This window comes from Sinohyriopsis cumingii, chromosome 8 (assembly GCF_028554795.1).
Source record: "Sinohyriopsis cumingii isolate HCF-2022 chromosome 8, ASM2855479v2, whole genome shotgun sequence".
Taxonomy (NCBI): Eukaryota; Metazoa; Mollusca; class Bivalvia; order Unionida; family Unionidae; genus Sinohyriopsis; species Sinohyriopsis cumingii.
In genome coordinates, this window is record NC_142968.1 from 89,999,989 (window position 1) to 90,012,548 (window position 12,560).

The window sequence follows — 12,560 nt, forward strand, 5'->3', positions numbered from 1 at the left end:
TCAAATAAATGTATTAAATATATTACAGATTCTAGTGTATGTTTACTGTTTAGTTGCTTGCATTGTATTTACAGGTGAAGTGAATTAATTGCACATGTTAATATATTACAGTAACTTGATCGCAAAGTTCAGGAAAAATTATATATTCAAACAAATATGTAGGTATATATATATATGTGTGTGTGTGTGTGTGTGTGTGTGTGTGTGTGTGTGTATACATGATACTGTATGTAGATCATTATAACCATGATAATCATGGCTGAATCTATTTTCAGAAGTTACTGACACAACATGGACCTTGGTCAGTCTACAGGAAGTAACATGATGCAAGGTCTAAAATTAAACTTTGGGTTTGAAGATGATGTTTCAAAGGAGACAAGTGACCTTGTTGGTGAAGGAGGGTAAATATGAAACTGGGGGTGGGGTCATAACCCAACTATATGAAAGGGTATGTGCACTGCTGGGTTAGAAACAGGGTTTTTTGGAACTAGCTTTTCATAAGAGGACCTATCTTTTGGCACAAACCAAGCCCCAGACAGAATGGTTACAAAATAAATTCAAGTATTTTCTTTTGTAAATTCCCTACTATCAATCAATTTAAATCAAAACATTTTGTTGATATATTCTACATCATAGGACTCTAAGAATGGAAATGAGTTTTAGACATGAATGAAGTAATCTTATGAGGTTTAAAGAAGGATTTATTTTAATTAGATAACTTTGTATCCTTCTTATATTAGGGCATCAAATAGTATTTATTATGTTATGTGCTCCACAACATGTTTATTATGCCCACTACAATTTTGGTTGTGGCATATTGTGTTGCCCTTTTGTCCACGAGTCTGTCTGCTGGAGATTATGACTTTTCTTGCATTTATGGAGTATTTGTGTCCCATGAACAGATCTACTTTTCTCCCTTCACCCAACTAGACATAAGGCCAGATAAGCCTATGGTATGGCCCATCATGTGTCTTCTGTCATCTGCCCATCATGGTATGGCCCTGCATCCATCGTGTGTCTTCTGTCATCTGCCCATCTTGGTATGGCCCTGCATCCATCGTGTGTCTTCTGTCATCTGCCCATCATGGTATGGCCCTGCATCCATCGTGTGTCTTCTGTCATCTGCCCATCATGGTATGGCCCTGCATCCATCGTGTTTCTTCTGTCAATTGCTTGTTGCTACTCTGGAATCAACATTTCTGTTCTGGTTTCAATCAAACTTGGATGGTTGGATTATATCATCAAAATTTCAGACAAGATCAAAATAAGCACCATCCACACAATAATGAATTGATCATAAATCTGATCAGTTGACTTTCTTACCACTCTGGGGGCCATATTTCTGATCTGGTTTTATTAGCACTACTGGTCATGGACAAGAAGAGTTTATGGGATTTTCTTTTGTCCATCATCTATTGTCTGTCTGTCCATTAGCACAAGTTTGTTATCACCACTTTTCAGTTACATGGAGGATTGCCAGTAAACTTGACACACTTTCATCCCATGGTCAGCTTGTTCCTAAATGGAAATCTTGTTACTTGGACATCCAATATGGCAGCTACACTGGTCATCTTGAAAATCTTGGTATTGTTTCTCCTTAATGGATGGTCATATCAACGTGGGGTTTTCAGTAAAACACATATGATGTCTAGTTGGTCCTAAATGAAAATGATGCCAGTCTGATGTCCAATATTGCAGCTGCAGTGGCCATCTTGAAATGGAAAATCATATTGCCATGGGGTTGTCACCAGAAGACATTTTATGGTGTTTAGTTGGTTACCAATGACAATGGTATCAATCTGATGTCCAATTTAGCAGTGACTATCTTGAATTATCGTCACTTTCCTAAATGGATGGTCATATCAGTATGGTGTTTTTACTAAGCAACTTCTTACATGTTGTTGGTTCTAATTCAGTATGTCTGCTACATGGCATCCATCTATAAAATCTTGTTATCAGTGCACCTCTAAAAAGGAAAATCATATCATCACTTGAAGACTTATTATGATGCCTTGTTACTTCTTGGAAATTCTTTTCAGCCAGTAGAGTGTCAGTCCATTCAAGGGACTCTTGTTCAGACAAGGTATATAAATGCTTATATAATCAAACTCTTAGAAGAATTTTATAGAGAGTGAGATCTGTGCAAGAAAGGAGATCTGGGGAACTGCAACAGCTGGCGAGGAATCACCTTACTATCCATCTCCAGTAAGATTTTCAGTCGCATCATTCTCCAACGCATCACAACAGCTGTGGACGGCATCCTACGCCTCGCATCATTCTCCAACGCATCACAACAACTGTGGATGACATCCTACGCCAGCAACAGGCAGGCTTGAGGAAGGGCAAATCCTGCATCGATCACATCTTCGTTCTGAGACAGATCCTTGAGCAGTCACTTGAGTGGAATGGATCCCTTTATGTGGTCTTTGTGGACTTTGAGAAGGCCTTCGACAGCCTGCACCGAGCCTCTCTGTGGAAGATCCTACGACACTACGGCATCCCCCAGAAACTTGTCAACGTCATCAGGTCCCTGTATGAGAACTTTGAGTGCAGAGTCATCCACAACAACCTACTCACTGAACCATTCAAGGTGGAAACCGAAGTGAAGCAAGGATGCATTCTCTTGCCGATCCTCTTCTCACTGGCCATTGACTGGATCATGCGCCGCACCACAGAGGGCAGGAGGCAAGGAATACAGTGGACGCTGACCTCAATGCTGGATGACCTGGATTATGCCGATGACATCGGGTTGCTGGCAAGCAGACACCAGGATATCCAACAGAAGACACAACAGTTGGTACAGACAGCAAGCAGCATAGGTCTTTGAGTCAACATAGGGAAGACACAAGTCTTGAGGAAGAACACTAGAGTGGGCGACCCAATCACCATCAATGACCAGCCTCTGCAAGAAGAAGACAAATTCACGTACCTGGGCAGCAAGGTCGCCACGAATGGAGATTGCACAAGGGAAGTCACCACAAGAATCAGCAAGGCCAACCAGGCCTTCGCAGTGATGAAGCCCATCTGGAGGACAAAAAACCTCAGCGCCCACACGAAGATCTGTATCTTCAAGAGCAACGTGCTGAGCATCCTTTTGTATGTGTCAGAGTGTTGGAAGACCACTGCTAACATAGAATGCAAGCTCGAAGTCTTCCAGACCAAGTGCCTGCAACGGATCATGAGGATCTTCAGGCCAAACATGATCTCGAACGAGGAACTCTGGCACAGAGCGGGTGCAAGCACCATCGCTGAGACCATTGCAACTCGTCGATGGAGATGGCTCGGCCACGTCTGCAGAATGCCCCTTGACTCACTACCATGGGTGGCACTGAGATGGACTCCACAGGGGAAAAGGAACCATGGTAGACCCAAAGAGACCTGGCGCCGAACTGTGGAGCAAGAACTCAAGACCAGAGGCTTCACCCTGCAGACCACCCCCATAACAGCAGCCGACAGACCAAAATGGTGCTCCCTTGCTGTCGCCTCAAGCACCAGACAGCGCAGAGAGGATTGATTGGTTGATATATATATGTATATACAGGGCTCAAATTTAACACAAATTTCTTTATAGCCAGAAGGACTAGTATATTGAGAAATTTACTAGTCCTGCCAAATCTTTAATAGTCCTGTTCACAAAACAATGTCACAGAGCTGTCATGTACGTTTGCCAATTCAATTTTAAAGTTCAAACAACCCGCAAAAAACTGGATGTTTTCTGTGTGTTTGTTTTTGCGAATTAATAGTCCTTTTCACAAAACAATGTCACAGAGCTGTCATGTACGTTTGCCAATTCAATTTTAAAGTTCAAACAACCTGCAAAAAAACTGGATCTTTTCTGTGTGTTTGTTTTTGCGAATTGCATACACCAGTTACACCACATAATGTTCCTTTCCTCGTCATAATTCAGCCATTCCCTGTATTTTGTCCATTTCTTCTGAAATTTTCTATTATGCTTTTCCCTATCATAAGAATTATTCCTCATCATTCTCATTCAACTTTTGCTTTTTTTCCGGTGGCTGAACACCTTCTATCAAATGCCACATTTTGCCTGTCTTATAAGGAGGGAATTGTGCCTTATTTTGAAATTCGAGATGTTATAGTATAGCTGACACGAATTATATAAAGGAAGACAAAGAATGGCACAGTGTCCTTTAGATAAAAAAGTAAGAGCAAGAAACACATTTCAAAACACGTGTCTTTGCCCCCTCCCACAATTAAATGGCCTCTCCCTAACAAAAACTTAACTTCAGCTGATGTTCTGCATGATCAAAGCAGTGGCTATAGTAAACACTGTTATAAAATATTAGCATCAGAAGATAGAGTTAGTTTCAGCTTGGAAAAGATGTGTTCCCATCAAACGAAGCCATCTGACACTCAGATTTTAATTCCCAACAAATGTACATCATTCTGCTTGGATATCTGCACATGTATTCAACTATTTGTTCATTCTTGTAAGGGAAAAATATAAAAACTAATCTTATCATCATAGAAAAAGTAGATGTATGGAAAGGATGTGTAAATAACATAATCGTAATAAATTGATCTGATTCTTATAAATTTTTTGATGGAAATGTAAAATATGTAGTTTCCTGTTGGAGCGTTTGGGTAGCGAGCAAAAAAAAAGAACCTTAAACAAAAAACGTGCAAACTAATTTCTTTGAATAGTTTTTGCCATGTTCTTTTGTGTGGTATACCACTTTGTAGTTTGTTACTGTGGTCAAGTGAAAAAAGTGTGATACCATGTCATTGTTTCATTTAATTCATTATCAGATTAATTAGGATCAATTACCAAACTTCCGTTGTTAATGACGGGACCATAATTTGCGCTGTTAAGTGAAATGCACAAAATCAGATGGATTCTTGTTATAGAAGCGCACCTTTCCGAGGCAGAAATTGACTTCATCTTCTCATGCTAATATTTTATGAATGTTTACAATGGCCACTGCTTTGATTCTACAGAACATCTGCTAAGTCAAGTCTTTATTAGGGAATGGCGTAAACAAATGCTGACTATGGATAACCGAAACTTACTAGCCCATCGGACTATTAACATTATGAAAGTTACAAGTCCGACAGGAAATCTTCTAGACCCAGGCTAGCAGACTACCACTAATTTTGAGCCCTTATATATATATATATATATATATATATATATATATATATATATATATATATATATATACATTTGCAGGTAATTGTGGAGTTTCATTCTGTTTTTCATTTTTGTCTTTGTTCCAATAAGAAAACATTTCTTATATGAAAAGCAACCTAAGTTTGTACATGTATATTCATTTGTAGATTATTACATGTGAAACTTGATCATATTTGAATTTCTTCAAAGAAAGTTTCATATGTTTGGTGGAATATAGTTTGAAGGTTGTTAGTATTGCCATGTTAAAGTGTAAGAAATATTTGTCTTTTATATGTTATCACATGAATCATACATTATTTTATGATTTTTTATATATTCTTTGCCATTGTTCACGAATCACATAAAATTTATATTTTTTATTTTTTATTGTAACATAAACTTAATACCCCAATCTCCTGAAACACTGACAAAATTGACTTACCAAGAGAAAAGAAAACCATAAGCTTAAAAAGAAAACTTAGTGAAATATTATTTAAATTTATTTGAAAGCCACGTGACTTGTTTTGCACAAATTAAAGTTTTATCTGTAAACTTAACTTTTAAAGAGTGTGGATGTGTTGGATTATGCGCAAGAGACTACATATTAATTATGCCTTCACTTTTGTATCAGATTGTAATAGAATGGGTAAAATGATCATGATATAAAGTTTGGAAGATAGCTTGGTTCTTACGGTACTCTGTAAACCTCCTTAATGAAATGATCAATTGTTGTGTAAGGTAGCTTGGTTCTTACAGTACTCTGTAAACCTCCTTAATGAAATGATCAGTTGTTGTGTAAGGTAGCTTGGTTCTTACAGTACTCTGTAAATCTCCTTAATGAAATGATCAGTTGATGTGTAAGGTAGCTTGGTTCTTACAGTACTCTGTAAACCTCCTTAATGAAATGATCAGTTGTTGTGTAAGGTAGCTTGGTTCTTACAGTACTCTGTAAACCTCCTTAATGAAATGATCAGTTGTTGTGTAAGGTAGCTTGGTTCTTACAGTACTCTGTAAACCTCCTTAATGAAATGATCAGTTGTTGTGTAAGGTAGCTTGGTTCTTACAGTACTCTGTAAACCTCCTTAATGAAATGATCAGTTGTTGTGTAAGGTAGCTTGGTTCTTACAGTACTCTGTAAACCTCCTTAATGAAATGATCAGTTGTTGTGTAAGGTAGCTTGGTTCTTACAGTACTCTGTAAACCTCCTTAATGAAATGATCAGTTGTTGTGTAAGGTAGCTTGGTTCTTACAGTACTCTGTAAATCTCCTTAATGAAATGATCAGTTGTTGTGTAAGGTAGCTTGGTTCTTACAGTACTCCATAAACCTCCTTAATGAAATGATCAGTTGTTGTGTAAGGTAGCTTGGTTCTTACAGTACTCTGTCAACCTCCTTAATGAAATGATCAGTTGTTGTGTAAGGTAGCTTGGTTCTTACAGTACTCTGTAAACCTCCTTAATGAAATGATCAGTTGTTGTGTAAGGTAGCTTGGTTCTTACAGTACTCTGTAAACCTCCTTAATGAAATGATCAGTTGTTGTGTAAGGTAGCTTGGTTCTTACAGTACTCTGTAAACCTCCTTAATGAAATGATCAGTTGTTGTGTAAGGTAGCTTGGTTCTTACAGTACTCTGTAAATCTCCTTAATGAAATGATCAGTTGTTGTGTAAGGTAGCTTGGTTCTTACAGTACTCCATAAACCTCCTTAATGAAATGATCAGTTGTTGTGTAAGGTAGCTTGGTTCTTACAGTACTCCATAAACCTCCTTAATGAAATGATCAGTTGTTGTGTAAGTAGCTTGGTTCTTACAGTACTCCATAAACCTCCTAACAGTACTCTGTCAGCCTCCTTAATGAAATGATCAGTTGTTGTGTAAGGTAGGTGAGCAATATCAGACTTGCTTTGGCCTCTTTTCAACTGCTGCATCTTCTCTAGATGCAGATGTAGAGGACAATAAGTGACACTAAATGATTGGGTTTGATGTATCATACTCATCTTGTACAAAGGAAAGTTATTTACTGTTTAAGAACTTTTACTTCAGTTAATGTTTGTAATGGCTAGATTTAATTTTATTTCAGTGTAGTAGACTTATTTTTATTTACAAGGCAGCATTCATTTGTTTGATTTTGGTTTTCTTTTTCAGGTTTACAAATACCGATGCGGGCTTCATGTCAGGTTTGTAATTTGTTCACATTAGTACCGGTGATGAAACATATGAAAAGTTATGACTGTGACATTTAAAGATATTTAGGTTTTGGATTCGATGTGTCTGTTTTATTCATCAACTCTTACTCCATGCTTGTACATTAAAGTCCTCATTGCATCTGAAGATTGTATAGATTTAAGAAATATATTTGAGCTAATCCAAATTAAATAGAAGTTTAATTTATGGGGAATTCATTTGTATTTGTTCTGCTGATTTCAGTTCATGTGCTACAAGACCAAAGTCCTACTCTCACTCCAGAGGTATGTTCCTTCCATTTTATTAATATTTATACCTGCAAAGTTGGGGGAAAATTTAGAAAATTTGACAGCTCTTTTTTCACCACACCAAAGGCCAGATATTTACCTATCTAAATCTGCCAGAACAGTAGCTATTTTTTTTCTGCTTGCTGCCCCTTAGCCTACCCCACCTAATGCTTTAAAATCAATACCTGATACTTCTGGGAATATGGAATGCCCTGCCAACCTGAAAGTCTGTCCCTACATTTGTCGTGTTCACTGTTGGGCTACAGGGTTGTGTGAAGAAGGGGATGATGGGGCATATGTGTGTTTTGAAAACACTGTTGGATACTGGATTATGTGAAATAGGAGGTGATGAGGTATTTGTGTTTATAAGCACAGTGGGCTAGGCTTCAGAGTTATGTAAAATATGTGCTGATGTTGCATTTATATTTTATAAAAGCAACTAATTATTATTTGCAAGTTAGCATTATATTATACATTATCACAAAATTACAAGAAGTTTGTGTTTTGTGAATAAAAAAATACATATTCAAAAGTCCAGCAATAATTTCTAATTTCATTTGCTTGCTCTCTCACATTGGTTTGTTATTTAATGTCAGAATTTATTTATATTTATTTATAATCAACCCCACATGACTAAGATTACTAACTGTTCATTTGTTCCATTTGACATTTATCTTTCTATTATAGTTTGTCCCATTCCATTCTCTTTTTCAAAAAGGCTAGAAAAGGTGGTTGGACCAAAGGAAAGAAGAGAAAGAAGGCTAGAGATTCTAATGCCCCAAAGCAACCTCTCACAGGATATGTTCGATTTCTAAATGAAAGACGAGAAAGGCTGCGACAGGAAAATCCCTCTCTGTCTTTTGTAGAGATTACTCGCATATTAGGAGCAGAGTGGAGCAAATTACCCCAACATGAAAAGCAGGTATAGTTACATTTTAGAACAGGATTACTAAAAGGTGACTTGGATAAGTTAAAGGTATCATTGGTCAAGTTAAAGGTATCATTGGTCAAGTTAAAGGTATCATTAGTCAAGTTAAAGGTATCATTGGTCAAGTTAAAGGTGTCATTGGTCAAGTCAAAGGTATCATTGGCCAAGTTAAAGCTCTGGTCATGCTAAAATCATCAAACTAGATGAGTGTATGCCTCTCAGTCGGTACCATACCCTTACCACAAAAGAATGTCACTGACTAACTTTAACATTTTACTGGTGTAGGTTAAGTTTTTGGGCTTTATCTCTAAACCAAATAGGTCTTTTGAGCACGCTGTATAATAGGAGTGAAACAAGACATTATAAATTTTTCAGTCAAATCACTATGATATCTGCAGTGCAGCAGTTTATAGTGATGTCTAGCACTGTGGCATTATGCCGCAGACAAGTAGTATCACGTCCCACCCAGCCACATTTTCCTGACATCAGGCTGACCAGTCCTAACACAAACCTCTTAATGCTGAGCACCAGGCAAGGCAGCTGCTAGTGTCATTTTATTATAAGTCTTTGGTATGACTCAGCCAGGGTTCAAACCTATGACCTCCCGCATCTGAGGTGTACACTTGAACCACTTAGGCTACAGGAGCAGGCTGTCATTCAAGGAAAATCTCATCTAGAATAAATCTGGGTGTGTGGGTGGGGTTGAATATCAACAAAACCTATTACATTGTACTTCCTGCAGTGCAAATCTCCTGAAACTGCAACAGGGACTTGTTTTTGTTAGTGAAGAATGAAAGCTATTAACAACACCCACTCCCCATCTAAAAAATATTTTTTTAAATGTATGCAAGGTGACAAACTTGTGTGAAATCTGCCTCATTGTTGATTCTGTGCTAATTTAATTATCCCATCATAATTTTTAATCACTGATTAAATATCTTGACATGAAAATGTGCTTCCCATTTATGATTTAACTACTTTTCAGATCATTTAATTACGTTGCTTTACCGACACTTCCAGTGTGTCACACAGGGAATAAGTTACATTAAATTCTGACTGGTGGTTATTGTTTACCCTGGACTGTACAAAAAAATACCCACCAATTAAAATTCAGTGCAGCATATATCACTGTGTGACATGCTGGAAGTGTAGCAATCAAATTAGACCCAAGCTGACACAATATCAATCAACAGAGTAACTTTGCATAAAAATGGCTTTTAAATGATGAGTAAAGCATATTCAGAATGTCTCCTTTTTGCTGAACATGCAGTTGAGATAATTATAATGGAATCAGTGAGGTGGAAAGGGATATTATGAACCATTTTATCTAGTGTTTGTAGAAGGCGAGCAGGTGTTGTCAATAGGTTGCAGGTGTTGTCAATAGGTTGCAGGTGTTGTCAATAGGTTTTTCTTTTTTACTGGCAAAATTAGTGCCTGTGAAGTCTTAGATGACTTCTCAGTTTAAAGAATGCGGAAGTCAATGACTAATACTTACAACTGCTGAATATTAAAGTAACTTGTATAGAATCAGTATCATTTTGCATCAGTGAATCATTTTACCCTAGTTTATACATATTGTTACACTATGATTCATGAAATTTGGTGAGTGGGTGTATATTGATGACTATACTCTCATCATAGAAATAGGTAACTGTGACCCATATTTCCTACTTCATAGCCTTGATTTCATTCACAGACACCATTTATGCCAGAATCATCACACTCAGTGATTGTATTCATCTAATAATACCACACCCTATCAATAAAAGGTTATTGTGACCTACATTTAATATTTGGTATGGCTTGATTATTTTTTGCTTTTAGCTCACGACCATATTGGTGTTTTACCCCACTCATATGTTAAGAGGATACGTCTTGATGAGTACTAAACCCTCATTTTAAAAATAGGTCACCTTGAGTCATATTTAACATTTTATGGACTTTGCTTCAATTTGATATTTTTTACTGTTATTGCAGTACAACTTAAACTAGACAGTTTTGTAAATCTGTGTTGGTACCACACTCACACAATAAAGGTAATTGTGATCTATATTTACTGGTTGAGGTTAATTTGATCATTTTGGGTCATAACCACGTAGACTTTTTTAAGCATAATGTGTGTATGCTATCCAATATAAAGTCATACAACATGGGGATGCTTTTTTATGAGCACCACTCCCTCATTTCATGAGTAGGTCTATATCAGCCATGTCTTAAATTTCACCGACTTGGGTAAGATTTTGTGCCTGATGTTCACTTTTCAGGATTGTTCCTGATGTAATCATGAAATTGATGATGATATATATTTCTCTTACCACCACACTCATACAACAAAAATGGCTCATTGTGACCTGTATTTCATCTTTTACTGACTTTAGTCAAGTATTATTGCATTTAATATCGCTGTTCTGTGGCTTAATTGTTACAGAAGGAAACTGCCTTCAGCCATATATGAGAATTCATCTTCCCATATGGTGACTTTCTGGAAAGACCCAGAAGTTTAACCCATGACCTGGCCTATGCACTCTAGTCCTCATTCTTATTTCATCACCAGCAATGATATAGCAGTTTAATTTACTCATTGAAGATAATTCCATTCTCTTCAAGTCACACATTGTGAATTAATCATTCTCATTATGTTCATTGTTTCAACAGTGTAAAATTACCCTCAAATCAAGTATTATTACTGTTTGGAATTAGTTCTGTCTCAAGTTACTGGTAATTGTTTTGTTACTTTTTTCGTGACCACTAGAGTGGAAGATGTGCCTCATGACAATGGAAACAATAAAGAGAGTGTGTCCAAACATCCACCACTATCTATCTCACCTACAGACAAAGTAGAACCTCAGGCACCAAAGAACAGTGTAGGATGCTCTATTTTACATGGAGTAAATGTTAGGGGATTGAAAAAGAATGTCAAAAAAGTGCCATTGTACAAAAATCACATGCTGAGATCAAGCTTTATAATCTTAGAAACTTTTCCGCCATTGTCATATATGTTGGAGGAAATAATGCAGCACAAAAAGATTATGATTTGGAACTGACCAAAGAAATATATAATCAAATTCTGAGACCTGTGCATGCTCAAAATCATAAATGTGAAATGATTCTGTGTGAACTGGCACCATGTGATGTTTGGGGTACAGCTGATTCCATCAGAAGACTAGCACAACAATGGAACTGTAAACTGGTTTACAACTATCATGATTTCATTGCTAAAGATGGCTATATAGACACAACAATGGAACTGTAAACTGGTCTACAACTGTCATGATTTCATTACTAAAGATGGCTATATAGACAACAGTGGAACTGTAAACTAGTCTACAATTACCAAGATTTCGTTATTAAAGATGGCTATATAGACACAACAATGGAACTGTAAACTGGTCTACAACTATCATGATTTCATTACTAAAGATGGCTATATAGACAACAATGGAACTGTAAACTAGTCTACAATTACCAAGATTTCGTTATTAAAGATGGCTATATAGACACAACAATGGAACTGTAAACTGGTCTACAATTACCATGATTTCATTACTAAAGATGGATATATAGACACAATAATGGAACTGTAAACTGGTCTACAACTATCATGATTTCATTACTAAAGATGGCTATATAGACACAACAATGGAACTGTAAACTGGTCTACAATTACCATGATTTCATTACTAAAGATGGCTATATACACACAACAGTGGAACTGTAAACTGGTCTACAATTACCATGATTTCATTACTAAAGATGGATATATAGACACAATAATGGAACTGTAAACTGGTCTACAATTACCATGATTTCATTACTAAAGATGGCTATATAGACACAACAATGGAACTGTAAACTGGTCTACAATTACCATGATTTCATTACTAAAGATGGATATATAGACACAATAATGGAACTGTAAACTGGTCTACAATTACCATGATTTCATTACTAAAGATGGCTATATAGACACAACAATGGAACTGTAAACTGGTCTACAATTACCATGATTTCATTACTAAAGATGGATATATAGA

General features: G+C 36.7%; 1 protein-coding gene across 5 annotated transcripts in view; it reads left to right on the forward strand.

Moving 5' to 3' along the window:
- Positions 1 to 12,560, forward strand: part of LOC149794119 (high mobility group protein 20A-like) — a 48,034-nt gene that overhangs the window by 9,726 nt on the left and 25,748 nt on the right. For all 5 annotated transcript variants that reach the window (XM_089968101.1, XM_089968099.1, XM_089968097.1 and 2 more), the window contains exons 2-5: positions 276 to 401; positions 7,273 to 7,304; positions 7,555 to 7,595; positions 8,317 to 8,520. In XM_089968101.1, the coding sequence (XP_089824227.1) occupies positions 292 to 401; positions 7,273 to 7,304; positions 7,555 to 7,595; positions 8,317 to 8,520 (387 nt within the window). In that variant the 5' untranslated portion in view covers positions 276 to 291. The remainder of the gene's footprint in view (positions 1 to 275; positions 402 to 7,272; positions 7,305 to 7,554; positions 7,596 to 8,316; positions 8,521 to 12,560) is intronic.